At 38.3% G+C, this 26,854-nt stretch overlaps 1 protein-coding gene and 1 non-coding gene across 2 annotated transcripts; both read right to left on the reverse strand.

Moving 5' to 3' along the window:
* Window positions 1–1,840: 1,840 nt before the first annotated feature.
* LOC119628721 (uncharacterized) lies at window positions 1,841–5,737 on the reverse strand. The gene has a single exon (XM_038012042.2). It carries the CDS (start codon window positions 5,735–5,737, stop codon window positions 1,841–1,843), a length of 3,897 nt encoding a protein of 1,298 aa, XP_037867970.2.
* An 18,985-nt stretch (window positions 5,738–24,722) lies between these two features.
* Window positions 24,723–24,841, reverse strand: LOC119628777 (5S ribosomal RNA). The gene has a single exon (XR_005244918.1). It is a non-coding gene; the product is annotated as a 5S ribosomal RNA (ribosomal RNA).
* Between the last annotated feature and the right edge of the window lie 2,013 nt (window positions 24,842–26,854).

A 26,854-nucleotide genomic window follows, 5' to 3' on the forward strand; every position in this document is an offset into this window, starting at 1 on the left:
GCAACATCTTTGGTCGTGCCACGCGGGCTTCGTATCATGTCTAATCGTAATAAATTAATTAAAAACAAAAATACAAATCGGAATATTGAATAAACTACAGTTTTGATATGCGGCCATACTTCACTAAGAACCTGTTATTAAGCTTGACGGTTCTGCGGGTTTGATTTAACTAATAGAGCTTAATTGCTGTGTAGTTGATGCGTAAACAACTTGTTTATGGTGGCTGTGACGTTAGAGATGTACTTTTTCATGTTGTTAATAAATTAATAAGCTTGTAATGAGGATTAAATTGATTCACTAACAGCTGGCTTTGAATTACCAAACAAACGTAGTATAATCCTGTACCTGGAAAGCTAGAGCTGAATTTTTAAATTAATTCGAATGGTTTATCGGTTTTCGCGAGTAGTATAATATAACGTCATATAATAAAAATTACTTTTACTGTTTAATATCATGTTTGTTAAATTAATTTTATCGTTTTCAATGCTTTCGAATGCTTTCCGATTTTCGTAATTACGAGCAATGGTGGTGTTCAGCAATGCCAGGGGCAGAGCCAAGCCGCTGCCTACCGTAATGTTCCTCATTGAAATTCGAATATTGCACTACCGTTTAATTTTCTGTAAAATATTGATATTCACGTTCTTAGCATTTAAGAACTTACCATCGCACCCCCACTACCGGAGCAGAATTCATCCATGCTATCTAGAACAACTGCGTTCATCCACAGTGCGTTACCTTAGGTGTTTACCTTAGGGTTTTTACCTTACCTTATGGTTATCTTAGGCTTAGGTTTTTTTACCCTACATAATCGTTGGTAGCCTAAGGTTGCTGCTCTTACGGACTGATAGGTGAGCTCGCAGTCTCAACTTGAGAGAGTTTGCTGGCACTGACCATATGTGTCTACGGGTTAGTTCGCACTTAGAACTTTTTGTTGTAATAGACGAGTTCGACGAGGATGGTGATTGGTGGTTAAAGAGCCTAAGAAAACCGAGAGAAAACCGTAGATATAGATATGTAATTAGCAGTGGCCACGATGAGTGGGTTATGGTGTCGCGCCGCTCTATGAAAGTAGTGTTCTAACGCCAACCTACGTATCGGTTCTGGAATAAAGTCGTTGTGAACATCAAAGCTTGGGAATGAAGGATGTTTCCCGAGCTCTATGACATGTTCTTCTTCAAACGATTTCTTAAAAAATGTTATTGTTATATGTCATCTATATTTTTATTGTTACTCGAGTTTTAACTGACTTACAGATTGACGTTAAAGGCATTGTTTGTTCACCCACTTTGTCGTATTTAAATAATAACTTGGATAGTTTTATAGAATTTATTAAACGTAACTTTTTAGAGACAAACAATTTGTATAAAATTTGCAGCAGTAATGGAGGGAAAAATGCAATGACACAGATTATACCTATAACATAGATTACCCAACTCAACATACCGCCCCCCCAAAAACGAAGTTTTTGAGAAACACAGTAAATCATAGCAAAATTGTAAGTTTTCATTCTGATAAGCTCCAAGAGTTTAACCAAACAAATTACTAGAATTTACAATATCAAACATAAATCAGATTTTAAAATACATATCAGAAAGTACAAAACAACCTATAATAAATAGGTGAATTTTATGAACATTAGGTCATTCTTAATGTATCATTAACTTTACATGAATAAATATCTATTTTTTAAACATCCTTCTTTACCAATCCTTTAACCATTATTGCCAATTAATTGTTAACTATTTGTATTAAATATATTTATAGATTCACTTAAAATTAATTTAGTAAAAAACAAAACAATAAAGTTTATAAAGTAACCAAATTTTAAGTTAAATGAAAGTTATTCATTAATTGGCAATTTACACAGTCTACTAATGGATCTCTTAATCAATTTACCACAACATTTTAAGCTGTAAACTCTACAGATGTTATCAGAGCCAGGATATTTTTCAACTATGCGACCTAAGGCCCATTTGCCTGGAGGAAGGTGATCTTCCTTAATCAGAACCACTTCTCCAATTTTAAATTCCTCCTTTATAGTTAACCATTTAGGTCTTTGTTGTAAACGTGTGAGATATTCCGTCTTCCATTTATGCCAAAAGTTTTGAAGTATCCTCTGAGTATGTTGCCATCTAGACAGTCTGTTTACATTCACTTGGCTAAGATCTGGTTCAGGTATATTGATTGGAGCTTCTCCAATGAGGAAGTGTCCAGGAGTAAGTACATTTAAATTGTCAATATCATTATGATCTATTGGACATAGTGGCCGTGAGTTTAAGCAGGCTTCAATCTGGCACAGTGTGGTGGACATCTCTTCAAAGGTAAGTGTTCTATCAAGAATTCTTCTTAAGTGATATTTTATAGATTTCACCCCAGCTTCCCATAAACCTCCAAAATTTGGGCTATAAGGTGGGTTAAAGTGCCAATGGGTTCCATCTTCAGCTAAAATGTTTATTAAATCTTCAGGTATACTTAATTTTGCTTCTTGCCACATTTTAGCTAATTCTTTACTGGCTCCTACAAAGTTTGTACCTTGATCACTCCAAATGTGGGAGCATCGACCTCTTCTGGCAACAAATCTTCTAAAACATCCTAAAAATGACTCGGTGCTTAAATCTCCAACCAGTTCCAAGTGGATTGCTTTAGTTGACATGCATATAAATATACATATGTATCCCTTAGTGCATTTCATGCCTCTTCCTCTGGAAACCAGAATCTGTAGTGGGCCTGCAAAATCTACTCCTGAGTGTAGGAATGGACGAGTGGGTGTTACTCGTGCTGCAGGTAAGTCTCCCATGAGTTGGTGTCGGACCTTAGCCTTCTGCTTTGCACATATTAAACATTTATGTATTGTAGCTGATATTAATGATTTTACTCTGATGATCCAGAATCTTGATCTAACAAAATTCATTGTGAGTTGGAGTCCTCCATGAAGTGTCTTCAAGTGTGCATCACTAACTATCAATGTTGCAATGGGGTTCTTATGACTTATGATCATAGGATATTTAGCGTCATTTTCCATTTCCGCATTTCGTAATCGACCGCCTACTCTGAGAAGACCTTTCTTGTCTAGATAAGGATTGAGATTCTTCAGTACACTTCTATTACTTACTCCAGTCCCTTGTAGCAAATCGTGGATTTCATGTTCAAAATCATTATGTTGTGCTAACCGCACACATGTTTCAAGAGCCTCTGTTAACTCCAGTGGGCTGAAGCACTTTGTACTAATGTTATCGCTACTTCGTTTAAAATTCAAGAATTTTTTGCAGTACACAATAGTTCTTTGTAGTTCCATCAAGTTGTTAAAGTTTTCAAATTGATTGTGTATATAATTTCCTTCATTATGATTATTGTCTATTTTTATGTTTGTATTGATAATTGTTCTTCTCAACTCTAGGTCAGTAGAAATATTATCTCCACGAGACATCAATATTTCTTCATGGGTGAGCCATTTAGGGCCGTTCCACCATAAACTAAATTCTTTGAGATCTGAAAGAAGCATTCCTCTTGATGCTATGTCTGCAGGGTTGTCTTGAGACTGTACATGATACCATGCATTTCCAATATTGTCAAGCACTGTTACTACACGATTTCTCACAAATGTTTGCCATCTCGTCGGGTCTCCAGTAAGCCATGATAGTACTATGGTAGAATCTGTCCAAGCAAAGATTTGTTTCCTTGGTATCCGTGTAGCACGACTGATGTGTTTCAAGAGCTTTGATAATAACACCGCACCGCACAGTTCCAAACGGGGCAGTGAGACTGGTTTAACAGGTGCGACTCTAGTCTTCGCTGCTATCAGCATAGTTTTATATTCATTATTGTAAGTTTTGACTCTCAGGTAAGCAACTGCTCCATATGCAATTGTTGATGCATCACAAAATCCATGTATTGACACATCTTCTATGACACCACTAGTAATAAGTAACCAGCGTGGTATTTTAATTTCCTTTAAATAATTTAAGTTGTTTCTCATCTCTAACCAATCTCTTTTAGTTTCAGAGTCCACTTCTTCATCCCAGGTAAGTCTTTTCAACCATAGTCTTTGTATTATTAGTTTTCCAGGTAACAAGGCAGGTGCTATCCAACCAAGTGGATCAAATAAGCGTTGTATCTCAGCAAGTATACTTCTCTTAGTGATGGTAAGTGGCACTTCTGGCAAATTAAGATTATACTGTAGCACATCATCTCCTATATTCCATGATAACCCCAATGTTCTAACAGTTCCTCCCAGGTTCATATCCACATTTATCAATGTACTTCTTTCTGTAGGTGAAATATTTTTCATAAATTCAATACTGTTAGAAGACCATTTTTGTAATTTGAAACCGCCACGATTCAAAATGTCACTAACATTTCTTGCTGATTCAATGGCTTCACTTACTGTATCGTTACCAGATAATAAGTCATCCATCCAGAAGTCTTCCTTAATTATTTGAGTTGCTTCAGGGAAATCTTTGCCTTCATCTTCTGCAACTTGTTGTAGAGTTCTTACAGCAAGGAACGGAGCCGAAGCAGTTCCAAATGTTACCCGAAGCAATCTGTAATCTTTGACTTTAAGATTTGGATCAATTCTCCACAAGATTCGTTGGTAATCTGCATCCTGTTTGGTAACCAATATCTGCCGATACATTTTCTCAATATCTGCTATGAAACAAACTCGTTTTAGTCTCCATCTCATAACCAATGATCTCATGTCTTCTTGCAATTGTGGGCCAACTAGTAACTCATCATTAATGGAAACATTATTAGATCCCATTGAGGAGGCATTGAACACAGTTCTTACTTTGGTAGTCTCACTTGTATCTTTTACAACTGCATGATGAGGAAGGTAGACAGAGGGTTTCCCTAATTCTTCTTCTGGTACTTCTTCCATATGATTCAATTCAATATATTCTTGCATCACTTTAGTGTATTCTGTCCTTAACTTCATGTCTCTCTGTAATCTTCTCTCTAGTTGTGTTAATCTTCTTAGTGCTATATCCCTGGTATTACCTTCTGTACTTAGTATGACATCTGATTTAAAAGGTAATTTCACAATGTATCTTCCTTCATTGTCTCTCCTAACATTTTCATAATAAATGTTCTCACAGAGTTCCTCTTCTTGTGTAAGTTTTCTTTGATTATCACAGTCTAACTCCCATAGTGTGTGTAACAGTTCATCAAAATCCATGTGGTGGTGCATAACTGTTATTTTCCTTTCTTCAATGTCATTGTGTATCTTTCCAAAGAGAATCCATCCAAAACTTGTATGTTGTGCGCATGGTGAGCCAGGAGGACCTCGAATAACTTCATTTTTCAGAATGGCTGCATATACTTCTACACCTAGAAGCATATCAACTCTCCCTGGTTGATTAAAGGTGGGATCTGCCAGCTTGAGACCTTTCAAATGTGACCAGGTGAGTGTGGAGTCGGCAATAGTTGTGGACGGTAAGTATGTTGTTAAACGTGAAGGCATCACATATGCTTCTACGTTGAGCTTGAAATTGCATTTGTATCTAGATAATATTTCAAGCTGGACTGCCAGATTTACTTCCGTTTGTGTAGATCCAACTCCCGTGATTGTCCCCTTAGTGGGTGTTCCTTTGACTTTCAAAAGTTGTGCTGCTCTTTCACTAATAAAATTAGCCTGTGACCCTTGATCTATTAAGGCGCGCAATACTGTATAATGTCCTGTACTATTCTTAACAGTTATCAATGCTGTGGCCAGCAATGCTGTGGACCTCTTTGTCGCCATATGCGACAGTATAGCAACGTCTGCATCATTATCCTCTATAGGGCCTGGTTGAATGTTTGTGTCTTCAACTTGTTTATAGTTTGTCTCTAATCCATTGATTGTTTTGTGTAGTAACGAATGGTGTCGCTTACCACAGATTCTGCATGATATTCTGAGTCGACATTTAAACACTGGGTGTCCTGGTAGTAAGCAATTATAGCATAAATTCTTGTTCTTCACAAAACCAATTCGTTCATCTGGTAACAGTTTAATAAATTCTTCACAATGACAAAGGGTATGATTTTCTTTACATTTAATACAGATCTTTTCTGTTGTGGAAATTTGGAATGTTTTTTGTTTATAAGATTTCAATTCTTTTGTTTGAGGTGTGTATGTTACTAATTCCATTGTTCTAAATTTACAATCTAGAAAGTTTTTCATTTCTTGCCAAGTAGGTAGGTCTTCACTATTTCTATGGAAACTATACTCTTCCCATGCTTTATGTGTTTCAGGATCCAGTCGTTGCACAATTATGTAGATGATAATTAAATCCCATGACTCAACAGGTAAGTTAAGGTTTTGTAGGCTGCTCAGGCATTCAGTTGTGGTATCTAATAATCTTTTTAGTTGAATGGCATTAGGTGTGTTTATTTTTGGTTGTTGAAACAATCTTCTTAAAAGTGAATTAACAATAAGTTTCTTATTACCATATCTCTGTTTTAAAATGTCCCATGCCTGTTCATAATTGCTTTCTGTTGGACGGTTAAATTTGAGGATTGGGTTCTTTAGGTTGATGAGGGGCTATTTAAAAACACAACTGCTTCATTATAATTATATTGCAGATAGCTTTAACACTTTTACACCATTATACAATTTTTATCTTTATATTTTTTATAAAACTATTACATGTTTTTCATGCCGTGTCTAGATGAGAAGTTACTGACATTTTCTTACGAGAATACAATGATCTGTTTTTTAAAACATTTAAAATAATTCCAATATTCGAAATCTAATCAAGTGTCAAGTGTTGCCTGCCATTACATTTAATATACAAACTCCAACACACCCCCTCAACACTTGCACACATTTTTCTCCGTCTATAATTTAATACCAAAAAAGAATAACGCTAACCTGACCTTCATAAATGAATTACTTTCCATACATACCTTAAAACCTCACAAACACTTACATTCCGTTACTTCTACTTAATCCCTCAATTCAACAACAACTATTCATTCAACCTTTCAAACTTAATACTATCTTTAATGTCGCTACCTTTAATCCTTTCTTACTTCTCCAACTCCAATTCGATCAAAAATGTACTTTCATTCAACCACACAACCATTCAACCTTAACTTCCCTCTTGACTCATTATATAAAACATTGACTATAATAGTCTTTAACTCCTTCTCGACTCCCTACATAAACTCTTCAAGTTTATTTAAAACTTAACGCCTTCTCAACCTCTTTAATAACCTTAAACGCCTTCTCAACCTCTTTAATAACCTTAAACGCCTTCTCAACCTCTTTAATAACCTTAAACTCCTTCTCGACTCTAACCTTAAACTCCTTCTCGACTCTAACCTTAAACTCCTTCTCGACTCTAACCTTAAACTCCTTCTAGACTCTAACCTTTAACTCCTTCTCGACTCTAACCTTTAACTCCTTCTCGACTCTAACCTTTAACTCCTTCTCGACTCTAACCTTTAACTCCTTCTCGACTCTAACCTTTAACTCCTTCTCGAATCTTTTACCTTTAACTCCTACTCGAATCTTTTACCTTTAATTCCTACTCGACTCTTTTACCTTTAACTCCTACTCGACTCTTTTAACCTTTCAACTCCTTTATCTCCACTCACAAACGACAACATAACATAACAAATAACCTCAGATAGCTTTATTCAACACTCGAACTCACATAACACATACATAACTTTTCATTACCATAACCTTTCATTATCTTAATATCTTTCACTTATTAAATTTTCTCACTTTTTTTTACATAATAACCATTCAATCATTTTAATATAAAAACTAAAACCAAAATAATAAAGTAAAATTCCTAACATCTATTATAACAAAAAAAAAACAACAATAAAACAAAACTATAAAAGAGACACAAAAGGATATTAAAAAACGACTGTAAATATTTTTGTATCAATAATGTGTAGTTTTTCCACGGCTAGACTATCTATTTTATTTATAGTATAATTAATAAACAATTATATTTTTATGATCACCCCCTTAATTGTTTGTCTCTGTTGAAAAAGAGCACCCCCTTAATTTTGAATTCATTGAAAACACCCCCTTACTTTATGAATTATCCTTGTCTCTTTTTAGTTATACCTCTTGTTGTATATAGCATTTAAATTTCCCTATCAATCTTATAAACTAACCCATTTCTCCCGAAACACAAGTTCACTTTTTTTAAAATGAATACACTTAAAGTCTCAAAGTTTTCCATGATCAGATTTTCATTTGTTAATCTGAAATCATTTGTTCCACTTTCATTTGTTTCTCTATATTTCGCCTTTTAACAACATCTCGAACTATACGCCATTTCTACTTTATTACACTCCATTACTATTATTTCCTCTAATATCACCTTCTCGAACTCCACTAATTCTCCATTTCTTCCTATTTCACCTTCTCGAACTTCATTAACTCCATATCTTCCTCTAGCACCTGCTCGAACTTCGTCAACTTCGTCTTCACGATTATCTTTATTCGTTACTTATGTTAGTGTTCTCCCTTTCATTACCTTATCTCATGCTCTTATAATAATTTTCTGTTTTGAATGGTTTTATTTTCATTAAATTCATTACATATTGGTTGCTAAGAAAAATTTTTACAAACAGTTTCGTTTCCATGGTGATGTTGTAGGCGTAGGTGATGTTTTAATCAGCAAACTATAATAAATATTACCTTATAAATTCTGGTCTGGTGGTCTTCTGTTCCGCTGCGGTCTTCCAGTTCTTGTATTTTCTAAAACTTGTTCATTAATTCCCTCAGTATTTTCACTGTCAAGAAATTCTTCTCTTTCATCCATAACATCATTACTTCTTAAAGTCTCCACCAGATTTTCATTTGTTAATGGGCTATCATTTGTTCCATTTTCATTTGTTTCATTTGCATTTGTTCCTCTGTCATTTGTTTCACCTTCAATTGTTTCATCTTCATTTGTTTCACTAAATATATCTGTTTCTTCAATATTTATGATTCTTCCTCTTTCTACTCGATTTTCATTTCTTCCTCTATTATTTTGCCTTATAACAACATCTTCTCGAACTTCATTAACTCCATTACTAATAATTCCTCTAAAATCACCTTCTCGAACTTCTCTGACTTCATCATCTGCACGATTATTTTCATTTGTGTTATTTCTATTAGTGTTCTCCCTTTCATCACCCCAAAGCCCATTAATTACTTCATTATCTTCTAAGTATCCACCTAGAATTCCTTGTTCTCCCTCATTAATTCTTACATCCCTTGCTCGTATAATTTTTTGTTCATCTTCAACCCAAATTTTATAACCGTTTCTTACGTAGCCAACCAGAATACCCTTTTTACAACGATCATCAAGCTTTTTTAGTCCAGAATTTATTTTAAAATATGTAGTTGAGCCAAATCTTCGAATATTTGAAACATCTGGTTTTATTCCAAACCACAATTCCGCAGGAGTTTTATTTTTTCCTTTTGTTGGACATCGGTTTAATAAGAAGCTAGCTGTTAGTAATGCTTCTCCCCAGAGATATTTGGGTACAGCTCCATCCAAAAGCAAGGCTCTCGTTTTCTCCATAAGAGTACGGTTCAGTCGCTCTGCTTTACCGTTCAATTGCGGTGTGTATGGAATAGTTAAGTCCAGGACTATTCCTTTATTTTGACACCACGATATTAGACTATTGTTTGAATATTCAGTCCCATTATCACACCTAATCTTTTTTACTTTCAATCTAAAATGATTCTCCGCCAAAAATATAAATTGTTTTATTTTATCAAACACATCATTTTTGGACGATAAAAGGTAAACCGCGGAAAAATGAGTAAAATCATCCAGAAAGGTGACAAAATATTAATGGTTGTCCCAAGTGGGTAATTCAATTGGGCCGCAAAGATCGGTATGAACAATCTCTAAAGGAGATTTCGCTGCTATCCTTTCTTTTCCAAACGGATGTCTACACATTTTAGCCCTAACACAAATCTCACAAAAATTGTCCGAAAAATCTCCCTTAATTTTCATCCCCTTTAAAAATTTTGAAAAACGTTGTACTCCAGCAGCGTGACCAAAACGACGGTGCCATAAATCGCAGCTTTCAGTTATATGCACTTCTTTCTTAAACTGAGCTCTTATCTGAACTTCATATAAGCCAATTTTATTTTTAATTCCGGTTAAAATAACCTTTCCTAATTTTTTAATAGTAACTTTATCATTTTCGAAAATTGCAGTGGCTCCATTGTCTGTTAAACAGCTCACTGAAATTAGGTTTCTAGATATTCCTGGTACATAAAGAACATTCTCGAATTTCCCGAAATCTGTATTAATATATCCGACCGCTGTTGCAACTAAATTTTCTTTATTTGCGCATTTAATTTCTACTTCTATGTCTTCTGTAAAATTTATGAATTCTTTACTTGAAAACATATGTGACGATGCTCCAGAATCAAATATAGCATTTATTTTAATAAATTTTGAATTACCACTTACCGAATTATATGTTCTACAAAATTGCTTTATATGCCCTTTCTTACTACACCTGGTACATATTTTGTTTCTATAGCACTCATCCGTACTATGTCCCGACTTGCCGCAGAGGTCGCATTTTTTATTTTTACAGAATCTTGCTATGTGCCCTGGTTTGTTGCAGATGAAACATCTCTTTTCGTTTCCTTTTAAAATTTCTCGGGATTCTATGATAGAGTCTTCTTTGGTGAATTCCAATTCATTTTTAATTCTTCGGGTCAATTCGTCTAAATTTTTCTTTTCTACGTCTATATTGTTCCAAATTGATTTGAAAGTATTAAATTTTTCCGGTAATAAATTTAAAATTTTGTGCATAAATGTTTGTTCTGAAATTTTGTTCTCTTTACTAGTGATTTCAAACTGTATGTTTTGTAATTTATTTATATCTTCTAATATGTTTCCTGAATATTGCATCTCGAAAAAATTCATTACGTGTTTTATATCTTGTCCTTGTATATTATAATCATACATAAAATCTAATTTTTCAAAAATTTCTATAATTGTTTCCAAATTAATTACATAATGTAAATATTTTTCTTCAATATAACTAAATATTATAAATTTCCCCTTATTTTCCAATTTTTCCTCATTTTTACCGTCTATTTTTATACCCTTTGTATCCAGCAATAATTTAATTAGCATTCTCCAAGCTTTATAATTATCCTTATTTGTGAAAGGTTTTATCTTTATTGAATCCATGTTTGGTTGCTATGAATATTCGTATATAAACAGTTTGGTTTCCACGGTAATATTGTCGTCTTTTAAACAGCAAAGTATAATAAATATTACCTTTTAAATTTGTTCTGGGCCCATAACCTGTTGGACGGTTAATTTGAAGGGATTGGGTTCTTTAGGTGATGAGGGGCTATTTAAAAACACAACTGTTTCATTATAATTATATTGCAGATTGCTTGAACACTTTTAAACCATTATACAATTTTTATCTTTATATTTTTTATAAAACTATTACATGTTTTTCATGCCGTGTCTAGATGAGAAGTTACTGACATTTTCTTACGAGAATACAATGATCTGTTTTTTAAAACATTTAAAATAATTCCAATATTCGAAATCTAATCAAGTGTCAAGTGTTGCCTGCCATTACATTTAATATACAAACTCCAACACTTTCAGTCACCGATATGTGTTTGAGTAGAGAAGCCGCTTCATCAGCAACACTTGCCTTTAAGTAATGTAATTTTTGAACTTTAGATAATGTGATATTGTGATGAACAAGTGAAGTAAATATGTCGTTGTAGGTCGGCCAATCATCATAATGTCCAGTAAACGTAGGTAATTGTATATGGGGTAATTTTATATTCAAATCTTGTTGTTTAATTGGTGTGGGGGTACCTGCAGTTTGTACGAAATTGGACAAAGTATCCTTTAAATCTGATGTTGTATCCATATATAACTCTTCAATATTGCTATACACATTTTCTTTGAAATATAATATATCCGATCTTTTTTCTTTGGTGAGGGACTTCACAAGAGTGTCGTGTGTTTCTTTAAATATTTGCCAGTAATCTTCGATGGTATTCAACCTCGTTTCTACGTACCCCTTCGTCATACGTGTCTTCGGACATTTTTTAATGTTTGTCGTGCATTTTAATATCAGATCCGCTTTTTCCTCCAGAATATTGATAAGTTCTGTGATTTTGCTCATATTGCCGAGGTCAAGTCAATTTGAATACACTCGAGTTTGTTGCAAATCCGGTTCGATAAGGACCAAAATATGTTTGTTCACCCACTTTGTCGTATTTAAATAATAACTTGGATAGTTTTATAGAATTTATTAAACGTAACTTTTTAGAGACAAACAATTTGTATAAAATTTGCAGCAGTAATGGAGGGAAAAATGCAATGACACAGATTATACCTATAACATAGATTACCCAACTCAACAGGCATTGTTTAGTGTGTGGTAAATCGTGTAGGGAATTCGATTTTTGCAAATCTGCTTTTAATTTTCTCAAATATATTTTGCTACACCTGGTAGGTTTCTCACGTTTAAAACGTCAGCTTTCGACTATCGTAAAAATCGTGAATCGATCGTAAAAAAATCGCAACATCATCTCGAAAAATTCATCGATCGATCACAATGGGACATTACCTTTTTATTGCCTCTAATGAATAAACTTTCAAAAAAACTATCAATCCACACACGGCACTAACAGTCTATTAAATAATAAAAAAGTTTAAAGTAACATAAAAATTTGTAAGCCTTGCCTTTGTTGTTATTATTTCGTTTTCTCTCTTTTGTGACCGGTACGTGTGGGGTGAAAAAGGATGCGTCATTAACTGTGAACTTGCCCTCTTTTTGAACACTAATCTTTGACACGGTTAACCGATATACGTTACAAATAATATAAACCAATTTCGGCTTTACGAACTATAGTAACAGAGTCTAAATTAGCATCAAGTATATGCTACGAGTACTTGACGTTTTAGATGAAGTTGATCCTAATCGGAATCATAGTTGAACCAAAGCATGACCAATTTGTAAAATGTGGTTGTTTTGTATCAAAACTTTTGAGTTACATTGTGGTCGATTTTTTTTTCTTTATGTTTAAATTGTCACAGCCCTTATTACGGTACCCCTAATGTATGAGCCCTACGATAATATTACATTAAACAGTAAAAATGATACTTTTGATTTCATGTCCCAAAATATTAGCTTCTAACACAACAGTACAGAACGAACTCACAATTTGAAATTCGCAACTGATCTTAAGACATGAAATCGAAGTTTTAGCAATAGTAGCACTCACACGATTGAATGCCAACCTAACCTAAACATCAGCCCGCTGAGTTTAGCACTGGATCTACTCAGCGGGTTGCGCTTCCGATCCGTTAATAGATTCATTCGCGAAGCAGCTACTCTTGAGTTGTTAGGTCTCCTTTGGAGGCGCTCGGGTGGCTGTTAGCAAATCCCACTCCTCCTGGCTGAGCCCTTGCTCGCCCACCTGCCTTGGTAAAACTGGAAAGGCCTCTGTGCTACCAGTAATCTCCCAAAAAAAAGATTGATTGCATGACTGCTTTTGAAATCGACAGTATCTATTCACGTTACCACCAGAAATAATAGATATGGTTTAAAAATACCAAAAAAACAAAAACGCTCTTAAATAGTAATTCGAACTATCAATTAATTGCCGTACAGTTAATACTGTTGAAACTGGTAAAGCTATTAGAGCTAAGTTATAAAACTGCATATTGTATTATCATCGGTCTTGGCGCGTGTGCAAATTTCAAAGTTAACTAACGTTTTGAAGTCGATCGATTGTCGTTTCGAGTCGACAATCAATCATTATTTTACATAAAACAAAAATATTTTTTTTATTGCCTAGATAGATGGACGAGCTCACAGCCCACCTGGTGTTAAGTGATTACCCGTAGACATCTACAACGTAAATGCCGCCACCCGCTTCGAGATATGAGTTCCAAGGTCACAGTATAGTTACAACGGCTGCCCCACCCTTCAAACCGAAACGCTACTGCTTCACGACAAAAATAGGCACGGTGGTGGTACCTACCCGTGCGGACTCACAATCCTCACGATCCCACCACCAGTAAAAGCCAAGCTAATACCAAACTAATATAAAAGTGTGTTTAAAACTAATCATTACGCGTTTGATCACCATACATAACACACATGTAATTATATTAAATGGTAAACAATCATGTTCGTCCCCAACTTAGTACACGTCAAAACCAATCAGCCGACAAGTATCAATCAGGGGAAATTTGCAAACAAATCACAATATTCATGACACTCTCATTCAGTAGCTGATAATACGCATGCAAACTGATAATTAACACATTAACATCCGAATAAAGCCAACAAAAGTTGTGTCCCGGGCAACGTGATTCAGTTAACGTGCACTACGACTGCGGAGGGATAATGTATGTACGGTCGATGAGGGTGCGATAGTTCAACATTAAAAACACTTTTGGTAGCAAGTTGTGAAGCTATTGCTGGTAATAGCAGCAATGGTAGGCAGCGAATTCGCTCTGCCCCTGGTATTGCTGAAGTCCATGGGCGACGGTAACCACTCACTATCAGGTAGGTTGTACGCTCGTCTGCATACAACGAAAAAAAAAAACAACTCCCACAAAAAAGAGTACCTATGTAATCAATGTACCCATAGACAGAATGCATTGAGTTCCTCGCTGATCTCGATCTACTCAATGGGTCGCGATTCCGATCCGGTGGTAGCTTCAGCAAAGCATTGCTCTTGATAGGGCTGGTGTTAGCAAATTCTTTCAGCTTGAGCCCCTGAGCTCACCTACCTGACCAGTCATAGTTAGAATAGCCTAGTGTTAGCATATACTTTCAGGTTGAGCCCGTCAGCTCACCTACCCGTCCGGTCATAGCTGGAATAGCCTCCTAGCCGAACAGCAAATGGGTAAGGAGAAAATGCGGTCTTCGCTCCACGGTTAGCATCGCCAAATAACAAACAAACAAACAAACATAATTTTCATTTTACAAAAAAATTAAATATATAACCGCATTCGTTCCAAGTTTTGTAAGTTACGTGAACCGTGCGCTTTATTCGTTCGCATAGCTTTTACCAACCCACTCGCGTCTGAAGTGGTCTGATTACCCTATTTATTCTATCAAGTTGGTAATTGTTTATTGAATGAGCCCCACCGAGGCCCGCCATTAGGCATATTGTTCCTTTGTTTAACTATTGTACGAGATTCGTGTGTGAGATGGGATGGTTAGAACATTGTTTGGTTATGTTGGTACCTATGCGTGACGGAAATACAATTCTGTCCTATAGATATGGACTCGGTTTTCTGAGAGTATGCGTGGTGATACTCCTTTTTTTTTGCTAGGTGGGTGGACAAGCTCACGGCCTACCTGGTTTTAAGTGGGCACCGGAGCCCATAGACATCAACAACGTAAATATGCTGCCACCCACCCTGAAACATGAGTTCTAAGTCTCAGTTTTTACTGTACAACGGCTGCTCCACCCTTGAAACCGAAACTCATAACTGTCTTGCGGTAGAAACGGTAGGCATCAGCTTGGCTCTGCCCCTGGTATTGCTGAGGTCTATAGGCGACGGTAACCACTCACCATTAGGCCGTATGATTGTCTGCATACAGGGGCAATACAAAAAAATAAAATAGACAGGGTACTAACCTGCCGGTACAGACTAACAATATACCCTACCACCAGTAAAATTTGATAGGCTGACGACTTGTAGGACAGGATATCATGAGGCAATCAACAATTTTGAAATGGAGAAGTTTCTATTATGATCCAGTAAAATCACAATTTCAAGTTTCAAGGCATCTTGTATTCACTTGTTAAAAATATGACACAATCAAATTACGTATAGTTTTATATATATGCGAATGTACTGTTTTTGTGTAGCGTACCGAGAAGTTAATTTTTTTCGATCTTATAAAAAGGCCCGCTCGCTTATTTTATGTCTAAGAATAGCTTTAAAAACTAACTTCCATGCGAAATTCCACCTTTACGATTCGACGCGCCAATAAAAAGTAAAATGTCATCATTACGAGGAAAGTATAATGAATAAATAAAAAAATCTATAAAAAAACAACATTCCCACGACATCAAATCAATAAAAACACTTTGACACTGTAATGACGTAGGCAACCGCGGATAATAACACAGCACCAATATTTACAAGGTCAAAACCTCCGCAAAAAAGTGGGGTGGAAAAAAAAGCCGACGGAAACCGAAATTGAATGATTTCAGGGTAAAATAAAAACATTATTTATTGCAGATGGGTCCTTTAGAGTATTTTGGGCGTAACGGTAAAGCCAAATTTAAATAAAAAAATATCTTAAAATTGAATTTGGGCAAACAGTAAATAGAATAAACGGTAGGTATGTTAAGTTGATTAATGTAATAAAAACAAAACAATTTGTATTGATAATTAAAATATTAAACGACGAAATCTAGACCATGTTTTTTCGTTTAAAATGATCTTAGCCTTTTGTTTCGAAGTTTCATCTATACTCTAGTTAGTTAATTAATAAAATTTTGTATTGAATGCTATATTCTTGGTCAAAGATACCACAATAGAATAGGATCATCGACGAGCTATATAATTATAATATAATATGTATGTATAGGTGTTATCCAAGTTTCATATATTTTTAAATTGCCCCTGTAGGCAAACCAGCATACGGCCCACTTGATGGTGAGTGGTTACCATCGCCCATGGACTTCAGCAATGCCAGGGGCAGAGTCGCCGTTAAGTACTCTCCACAAGCCACTTTTGAAGAAGGACAGGTCATAGCGCTCGGGAAACACCGCGGAGGGGAGCTCATTCCAAATGGATAGTAAGTGGCAAAAAATACCTTTGGAAGCGAGCGCACTGTGGATGAACGTAGTAGCTCCATGTAGTATGGGGGAACGCAGTATCTAATAGGGGTATTTCACATATTAAGGTCACATAGAATCGGGTTTTACAAACGGATATATAATTAAAAACCCTTTTTTTTTCTACTACCTTTACTAGAAAAGGTAGTAGAAAAATAGTGTTTTTTAACCTCGAGGGGTTATTCTAGATTCACCGAACTTAGTAGGTGAGCTCACGGCTCTCAAACTGGGAGTGTTGCTAACACTGGCCCTAGCAAGAGCCGTGCTTCACAGAATTTTCCACCGGATCGGAAACGCGACCCACTGAGAAGATCCGACGAGAAACTTAGTGGGCTCAAAAAAAAAACACTACATACCAATTCATTGAATAAAAAAATTGCTTGACGTTCATTGTTATAGTCAGAAAGGTGCCACACTTATTTCAACTTTGCGACCCTAATGAACCCATATTTTTTTGTATCCGTTTTTATAAAAACTTGTTTGACCCACAACGTCTCATGAAAGCGTTAGACCGTGTATTTTAATGACAACATGATTATAATCTTTTTTTTTATGACAAAATCAGCCTTTGATAAATTGTTTTTATTTGGACTATCGTAGCGCGTATTGTACGTAAATTTGGATCCGTATAAAATTTGATGTGAGCGTGTATAATAAAAAATTGTTTTAAATTTTTGTTTAAAAGGGTTTTATAACATTTAAAAATATAAAGTATAAAAGGCTTTATGAGAATATTACTTTAAAAACCACTTTACAAAAAATAGGTTGCTATCAGTGGTGGTTTGTGTCGTAGGCACTCAGGCGGTTAGGGCTCCAGAGTAAGATTAATATAAGAATGGCTGCTTACTGTATCATACACTTAACCAAGTTACACAAAAACGATATTTTAAGGTTATGTAAATTACTCTTACTAAGTAATTCGTAAGTTTAGTTTACCTTACCTTTATTATCTTATTACCTTTATTACCGAATCGCGAAAACAGAATATGGTGTACAACTTTTATTAGCCATCAGCAGGTAGTGGCTTTGTCAAACCCCAGACATTGCTGATCCCACCTGTCCTGGTGAAGCTGGAAAGACCTCCGGGCCACCAGTAATCTCTCAATCATAAAATAATAAAAAAACATTGCTGATGCCCATGAGCGGCGGTGACTACCCACCGTCAGGTGGGACATAGGCTGGTCTGCTTCCGGAGGCAATAAAAACAAAGGAAAAAAATCAAAACATTGTTCAAAAATCATAACAAATTTGAGTAAGTTGGTCTTCATAAAAAATTTAAAATTTTAAATATAAAAATGTTGAATAAGATTCCCTTTAATGTGTACATTTACTCAAAAAAAAAGGGTACTTGCGAGATTTGAACCCCGGTATATTACGAATTATCAATCGATACGAATGCATCGGCCATCTATTAGGCCAAACGATCGTAGATCTTTTTTGCCACGTACCATCCGGCTTTGAAATGAACTCCCCTCCACGGTGTTTTCCGAGCGCTATGACATGTCCTTCTTCAAACGAGGCTTGCGGAGAGTACTTTATGGTAGGCAGCGGCTTGGCTCTGCCCCTGGCATTGCTGACGTCCATGAGCGACGGTGATCACTTACCATCAGGTGGGCCGTATACTAGTCTGACTACAAAGGCAATAAAAAAAAAATTTAAACAAACCAACTTTAGATTTATGCATAAATAAAACACGGAAGTGTTTACAAACTAGAACAAGTGCGCAACAGTAACCAACTGTTAATCTCCCTGATGATAAATGGCGGTCCTTTGCTCTACATCGAACTTTCTATATACAGCGGGTTGCTTTATCATCAGTTTTTTTTTTTATTGCTTAAATGCTTGGACGAGCTCACAGCGCACCTAGTTTTAACTGTTAAGTGGTTACTGGAGCCCATAGACATATACAACGTAAATCCGCCACCAACCTTGAGATATAAATTCTAAGGTCTCAAGTATAGTTATATTTACTGGTGGTAGGACCTCTTGTGAGTCCGCGCGGTTAGGTACCACCGCTCTGCCTATTTCTGCCGTGAAGCAGTAATGCGTTTCGGTTTGAAGGGTGGGGCAGCCGTTGTAACTATGCTTGAGACCTTAGAACTTATATCTCAAGGTGGGTGGGGCATTTACGTTGTAGATGTCCATGGGCTCCGGTAACCACTTAACATCAGGTGGGCTGTGAACTCGTCCACCCATCCAATCAATAAAAAAAAAATATATGTTTTGATTATTTTTTATTGACTTTGTAGGCGCGCATACGGCCTAGCTGATGGTAAGTGTTTACCGTCAGAAATTCCAGGGCACAACCAAGTCGCTGAGTCCAATTGAGTACTCACCGCAAGCAGTGATCATTTACTATCACATAGGCCGCATGTTCGTCTACAAAGACATTGAAAAAAAAAACATCTCATGAACACAAACTTTATATTAATTCGACCAATATGCCACGGGTCTCTCTACTCTTTTTTTTTTTTTTTTTTTTTTTCCCTACCTATGCTGATAGCCTTGAGAGGCTATTTCAGCTTCACCCTAACGTTTGTAGGTGAGCTCGCGGGGCTCAACCGGAGAGTTGCTAACACTGACCCTAGCAAGAGCAGTGCTTCGCAGAATCTACCACCGGATCGGAAACGCGACCCACTGAGAAGATCCGGCGAGAAACTCAGTGGGCTGTGTCTATGGGTTAGTTCGCTCGTCGAGCCCTTCGTCGCAAGCGACGGGTTCGACGAGGACGGTGACCGGTGCTTGTGGTGCCTAAGAGCACCGTTAATGGATCAGGAGGATCCGTAATGACGTGCTTTGGGCGACGTCGACGGTTTACCATTCGGTCTACTGGGTCGGGTATGTAATTTCCAGCGGCTACGATGAGAGGGTTCTCATGTCGTGCCGCCTTCTCAAAATGGCGCAGCGATGCCGACTGTAGATACTTACTGACAGAGTCAAGCTCCAGGTCATCGTGGAGATCCACGTTCCTCAGGAACCATGGTGCTCCGACGGCTATCCTGCAGAATCGGGATTGAATAACCTGAAGGGGCTTCAAGTTGGTGCGGGCTGCGTGAGCGAACACTACGCTTGCATACGTCATAACGGGGCGTATGCAAGTTTTGTAGAGAGTTACCTTATTACGGAGGGACAGTTTGCTTCGCTTGCAAAGCATAGGGTAGAGACGTCCTAATATGAAGGCGGCACGGTCGCGTACCGTTTTAATATGGGGACGGAATGTCATCCCTCTGTCGAGGGTGACGCCTAGGTATTTGACCTGCGAGGCCCACGGTATGGGCTGGCCAAAGAGAGTGACGGGGCTAACGGCGGAGGTGTTTGCGCGCCTATTAGGGAGTGGGATGCTCGAAGTGGTATTCGGAGGGCGACCCCTTTTGAAGAGCACCGCTGTGCTTTTCGTGGGGTTGATGTCGATGCGCCACTTCCGGAACCACTGTCCCATGGTGGCTACTGCGATCTGGAGTCGCCGATGGAGCAGCGACATCTTCCTACACGAGTAGTAGATAGCCGTGTCATCGGCGAAGAGCGCTAGATGGGTCTCCGGAGACCGGGGTATATCGTTGATATACAAACTAAATAGTAACGGGGAGAGTGCGGAGCCTTGCGGGACTCCGGCAGTCAGTTGACGGGGACGAGAACGAGTTCCCTCTACTCGATATCGAAACGAACGGTTCGACAAGAAGTCTCGTATGATGAGCACAAGTCTGTCTGGCACTCCCATGTTGTACAGTTTGTAAATTAAACCGTTGTGCCAGACTTTGTCGAACGCCTTCGCGATGTCGAAGAAGAGGGCGCCGGTCGGGATTTGTTTACGCCTATTTAGTCCTATCAGGATGTGCTCCGTGAGGCGGTGCACTTGTTGTACGCACGAGTGTTTAGAGCGGAATCCGAACTGTTCGTCTATGAGAATTTTGTTCGCGGTAACAAAATCCCAGAGGCGTTTCCTAAGGAGCCGTTCGTAAATTTTTCCTATCGTCGGGAGGAGACTAATCGGACGGTAACTAGATGTTTCGTTTGTCGGTTTGCCCGGCTTATGTATACCGATAACGTCCGCTTCTTTCCACACCGCGGGAAAGATGCAGTGCGTCATAGCGGCATTTAAAATGGTAGCCAACATTGCTATCAGTTGGACTGGCAAGAGTTTTAGCGCGCGGTTGCGAATGCCGTCGGAGCCGGATGCCTTCCTAGGTTGGAGATTGTGGATCGCGTCTCTAACTTCGTCAGTGGTAATGGGGGGTAACGCGTCCGAGGGCGGCAGGGAAGCTCTGCGCTCGACCTCCCTGTCGACTAACTCGGTGTGTTCGGGGTCCGCGTGTTGAGTGCTGGTGGTGCACTGCTCTTGCAGTGCATCGGCCAGCAGCTCAGCCTTGTCATCGTCATCGAATGCCGGTGGTTGGCCTGAAGGGCGTACGAGGGGAGGCATAGTAGCGGTAGTTTCGGATTTGAGAGTCCTAGCTAGTCGCCAGTATGCTTGGTGGGAGGGCGCGAGTTGTTCTAAATAACTATGCCAATTATCGTTACGCGCGTCGCTTAGGCGGGAGTGGACTTCGCGTTGTAGACGACGCATCCGAATCCGGTTTGAATGCGTGGGAAGCCGATCGTAGGCCCGGATTGCCGCGTTCCTAACTCTTAAGAGATTCCTAAGTTCGGAGGATAGTCTGATGCGGTGGAAGCTGTCCTCCACATCGACTTCTTTTGAAGATCTAATGATCGCGGAAGAGATGTGATCGGTAATGATGTTTATGGATTCGACGGTGTCCTCGGGGGATAGATTCGAATCCAGGCCGTAAGGGAGGATTGGCGGAGCGGCTTCGGCTAGGCACGTGCCCAGCTTATTCCAATCCACCATGGTCCTCGTAACAGTGACTGGGTTGTGAGGGCGACCGAGCTGCATAAGGACAGGTCGGTGGTCTGAGTCGAGCTCTGACAGTGCTTCGATGGAACGTAAGCGCAGAGTTACGTTCCTAAGCAATGCCAGGTCTATAGTGCTCGGACGGAGCGCGATGTTATACGGATAACATGTTGGAGTTGGGGGACCGACTACTTCAAAAGTGAGGTCGTCTATAAACGCGTCGAGACGCCTACCGTTAACGTTCGTACGATGGCAGTTCCACCTAGTGTGGTGGCAATTTAAATCGCCTGCCAGGATGACGGAGTCTCCCATGCCGAACAGTGACTCGATGTCACTGCTCAGGAGGGGCTTGTCCGGGGGAAGATAAACGGATGCGATGACGATCGGCTGGTGTCCCGTCAGCGAGATACGGCACACTGACGCCTCGATATGTAAGAGCGAGGGAGTATCGAGAGGGACAACGTGCAGGGCCCGCCTATAGTAAATGGCAGTCCCGCCTTTGGAGGCGGTGAGTCTGTCATTCCTAACCATGACGTAATTCGCGACTTTCGGGTCACGACGCGAGGGCTTCAGACAGGTCTCCTGCACTAACAAAATATCTACAAGATTGTCGCGGAGGAATTCGAAAATTTGATCGCGTTGCCGCGCGAGTCCGTTAGCATTGTAGAATGCTAACGTAAGGGAATACGGTTTTTCTCTACCTTTTTGCGCCATTGATTACCGGTAAAGAATTATTATAACGTGCGAGACACGGACTCGTAGACGTCCATGTGATCGAAAGCGGCCGCGAGCCGCTGTTCGGGGGTTACCGACCTACGGATAGCATCTGCGAACGATCGCAGACGGTCAAAGTTTACCGCGGTGACGAAGTCGCGCACGAGCGCGAAGTCGTTGACGACTGAGGGTTGCGGGGGGCGGTACGCGGGCGCGGGGCGAGGTGCGAGCAGGGGCTGAGGCGCGTGACGTGTCGCAGGCGGGAGCTGGGGTACGTTTTGTGTTCCCTCCTTCGTATACGGCAGCGGTTTTTTCCACGCCGAGACGGTGGGAACCGCAGCCGGTACGAAGGCTGGTTTCGGCACTGAAGGCGCCGAAGTCTTTGGGTCGACGGTTCGGGGGGCTGGGTGGTTCGGGCGTTTACGCGGAGCCCTAGGACATCCGCGGTAGTTTGCCGGGTGCCCTTGCTTAAGGCATAGGACACAGCTTGGGGGTTCCGTCGCGGTTTCCCTAACACGCGAACATTCTGTGGTTGCGTGATCGCCGAGGCATTTCACGCAGCGGGGGCGCGCGTGGCAATTACGCGCTGAGTGGCCATAGAGCTGGCACCTGTGGCACTGCCCGGGAGTACCACGTTTATGGGGGGCTTCGATGGTGACCCCGGAGAGTTCTACTCTTAGAGACTGATGTAGACCACTGGTAGTAGGTAGATTACTGGTGGTAGGATCTCTTGTGAGTCCGTGCGGCTAGCTACCACCACCCTGCCTATTTCTGCCGTGAAGCAGTAATGCGTTTCGGTTTGAAGGGTGGGGCAGCCGTTGTAACTATACCTGAGACCTTAGAACTTATGTCTCAAGGTGGGTGGCGCATTTACGTTGCAGATGTCTATGGGCTCGAGTAACCACTTAACACCAGTTGGTCTGTGAGCTCGTCCACCCATCTAAGCAATAATAAAAAATATTAAAAAATTGTTTGAGATGATTCTATCATACCATCGAACCGCCCGCCACTGGAGCAGAGCTTATCCATACTACCTGGAGCCACCGCGTTCATCCACAGTGCGTTTCCGGAGATGTTTTTTGGCACGTACCATCCGGCTTTGGAATGAGCTCCCCTCCACAGTACTTCCCGAGCGCCAAGACATGTACTTTTTCAAACGAGGCTTCTGGAGAGTACTTAACGATAAACAGGCCGTGCGAAAGACAATTCCAAGATTTCACGACGCAATTCGGGTTAAAACCAAGCTCTCCATAAATTTGTCGCTTATAAATGTAGTATTTATAAAAAAAAACTATTTTAAGGTCTAGTTGTCTAGTAAATAAATATACAGATCACAAAAAAATGACAACTAACAATTTTTTATTTTTTATTCTAGGACTACCTGTGTGTTTAATGGTCGTGACTTAACAAACATCGTAGAGATTATGTGCGTAACTGTATTAAACTGCTTACGAGTACTTAGTATCGATTGTTGGGTATTGAAAAAATAATACATGCATACATTTTATGCATGTATATAAAATATGTATTTTTACGAAAGTTCAATGACCTTTGTACTTTTTTATTTTATTGCTTTGATGGCATTAAGTGGTTATTGGAACCCATAGACATCTACAACGTAAATGCGCCACCCACCTTGAGATATAAGTTCTAAGGTCTTAAGTATAGTTACAACAGCCGCCCCACCCTTCAAACCGAAACGCGTTACTGATTCACGGGAGAAATAGGCAGGGTGGTGGTACCTACACGTGCGGACTCATAAGAGGTCCTGCCACCAGTGCTTTTGACAGTTTTGTTGGAAAAATTATTTGTAGCTTCTAAATGAAAAGAAAGAGCATGAAACTTCTTCCTGTTCTAAAATATCAGATCGATTTTACATTGTCATATTTTATACCAATGATTCTCGATCGATCGATCGATCTTTTTTGTCGCAGCACGTTTTCATTGAATTCAAATTTGACAGCAAACAAAGAAAAGTTTAGTTCAAATTTCGATTAATCACCATTTATTAATCAAAATACTTTTAATGAGAAATGTATAGGTAAGTCTGAAATTCGAAGGGACTCTTTTAAAAGTAGACGGCAAATTGTAAACCAAAGTGTCGCGACACGGCGGCTCAGAATAACTGTTCTTTAAATATGAAATTACTCGTCCTTACTGATTTATTAAAGCAGAGTCCTACCAACAGGCTACAAAGCTACCTTTCACGTTGTATAAACATTGACTCAATAATATCATAAAATATGAACTGTTTATTTAGTGAAATTAAACAAAAAAATACGTACAGTAGTATTTACAGCAACAATACCTTATTTACAAAAAAAAAAACTTTTCAAGCCAAAAAACCAACATCACGTGGTGTTCCCAGGCGGTCACCCATCCAAGTACTGACCACGCCCGATGTTGCTTGACTTCGGTGATCGGACGAGAACCGGTGTTTTCAACGTGGTATGGACGTTGGCGATTGATATATTCAAATTATTGTTGTTAATGTAATCATTCTCATAGTTCGTCTTTGTGTATTTTATAGCCAATAACGACGTCATATTATTACGTGTAAAAATTATAGGAATACTATTCACATAACAGTAATTTTTATTATAACGTACATATTACGGGATGACTGAAGATACATATTATTATTATTTTTTCACTACCCAGTCGTTGGTAACCCAAGGTTACATATCCCCATACAATCTGCTCACGGACCGATATTCTCAAAATTAGATGTGTCTCGAATTTATGCTTTCCAAATGAGGAAATATTTGCTACCATCACGGTAGGACGTTATGATCGAGAAGGTTAATTAACAGTAGCACGAGCAGTTTCTAGAATGACTTTTGTAAAATTAAATTTAAGAGCCAAACATATATCTCAATCTGAGGGTTCATCTTGTGGTGCCGTCCACGGGCTCCGATAGTCGCAAAACACCAATTTTTTTTTAGACCACGAATACAGGCTCATGTACCCAACAGAAACATTTCTGCCCCGGATCCACAACGCCCATCGTAGAAAATTACCTAATATTTCCGAACACTGTCAATTTGGCACGTTAAGTACATAATACTATACACAAATAAAGCCTTTGACTGCATTCAGTAATGCCAGAGTACACATACAGGCCGAAACGCGTATTAAGCTCGCACACAAATATTCGGACAAAGGTAATATCGCAAACACAATTGTTACCTTATACAGAAATAAGTCGAAGGAACAGCGTATGTAGTATCTGAATATATACTACACAGTATTATGATAAACAGTATTTCTAGCATCAATTTCCTTAAAAATACAAAGAAATATAGAAGACTGCACGTGTTTTATTAATGAAATAACTAGGAAAATATTAAATTGATTTGTACATAGGCTTCGATTATTTATATTATATTAATACATGACGCAAAAACAATGTACATAATTCTTTTCACGAAAATTGCGCGGACGGAGGAGTATGAAATTTCCCACACTTATAGAAACTATAGAGAAGGAATGCAGAATTGTAATATTTTTTTTTAATTAGGGTAAAGCCGAGATAGATGCCCCACTTTTTGAAATAGTCATGTAATTTTGAAAATATTAATTTTATACGAATAATTTCTATTAGCGTAGTTAGCTCAATCCTTTATGTTTAATTAGTATAAATTTTTTTTTACCTATCAAATACAGATTTTGCAGAAATTCGTTTTTCGTAGAACCTTTTTTTGGAGGATAGATGCCTACCTGTATGGATAGTTGCCCCACCAAGAAAATACTGAGTAGGATAGATGCCTGCAGTGCAGGATAGATGCCCTTTATACCGTGTAAACGAAAAAACCAATCCAAATATTAAGAAGTTCTATTCCTAACAGAGCAATTGTCTCCAAGAAACATGGGTCATAATAATAAAAAAATATTTTGTATTTTTTAAGTCTTTGAATGTTTATAATTAAAAGATAATTCTCATACACACAAATGATCATAATTAAAATTTTAAAGCGTTAAGGTAAGCGCTCAACTACAAATTTTTTAGTTTCAACATGCATTATCCTATTTTTTTATTAAATTAAATTTTACAAATATTTATTCAACAAAAATATAAATTCTTAATTGTTTATAAAATATTCACATTAAGTGTCAATGTGTACATTGCAAAATCATTTTTTTTTATATTAAATTAACACAATAAATATATCTTTATTATTTTGTCATATTGAAGTTTAACTGGATAGTGCTTTAAATTTTCCACATCTTCTACATCATTTCTGAAAAACACGTTTCATGTAGCGAGTTCTGAAACATTAAACATTGAATCCAGTCGGATTGCGACTTCGTATTTTTATAGTTTTCAAAACATTCAATGCAGATATATTTACATGCGTTTTAGGTTTATCCCTTAGATTTCTTTAGGGGCAAATCTATTGTTTTATTTCCTTTCATTTTATAGTTAAGTGGATTGTCTTCATATTCGCTGCTTGAACTGTAAATCATTTGTTTGT

The sequence above is a fragment of the Bombyx mori genome, chromosome 7 (genome assembly GCF_030269925.1).
Source record: "Bombyx mori chromosome 7, ASM3026992v2".
In the NCBI taxonomy this organism is placed as follows: domain Eukaryota; kingdom Metazoa; phylum Arthropoda; class Insecta; order Lepidoptera; family Bombycidae; genus Bombyx; species Bombyx mori.

What these genes read in the sequence shown, in the direction of transcription:
- LOC119628721 (XM_038012042.2), bottom strand. Translation starts at nt 5,737, where the DNA reads ATGGCGACAAAGAGGTCCACAGCATTGCTGGCCACAGCATTGATAACT.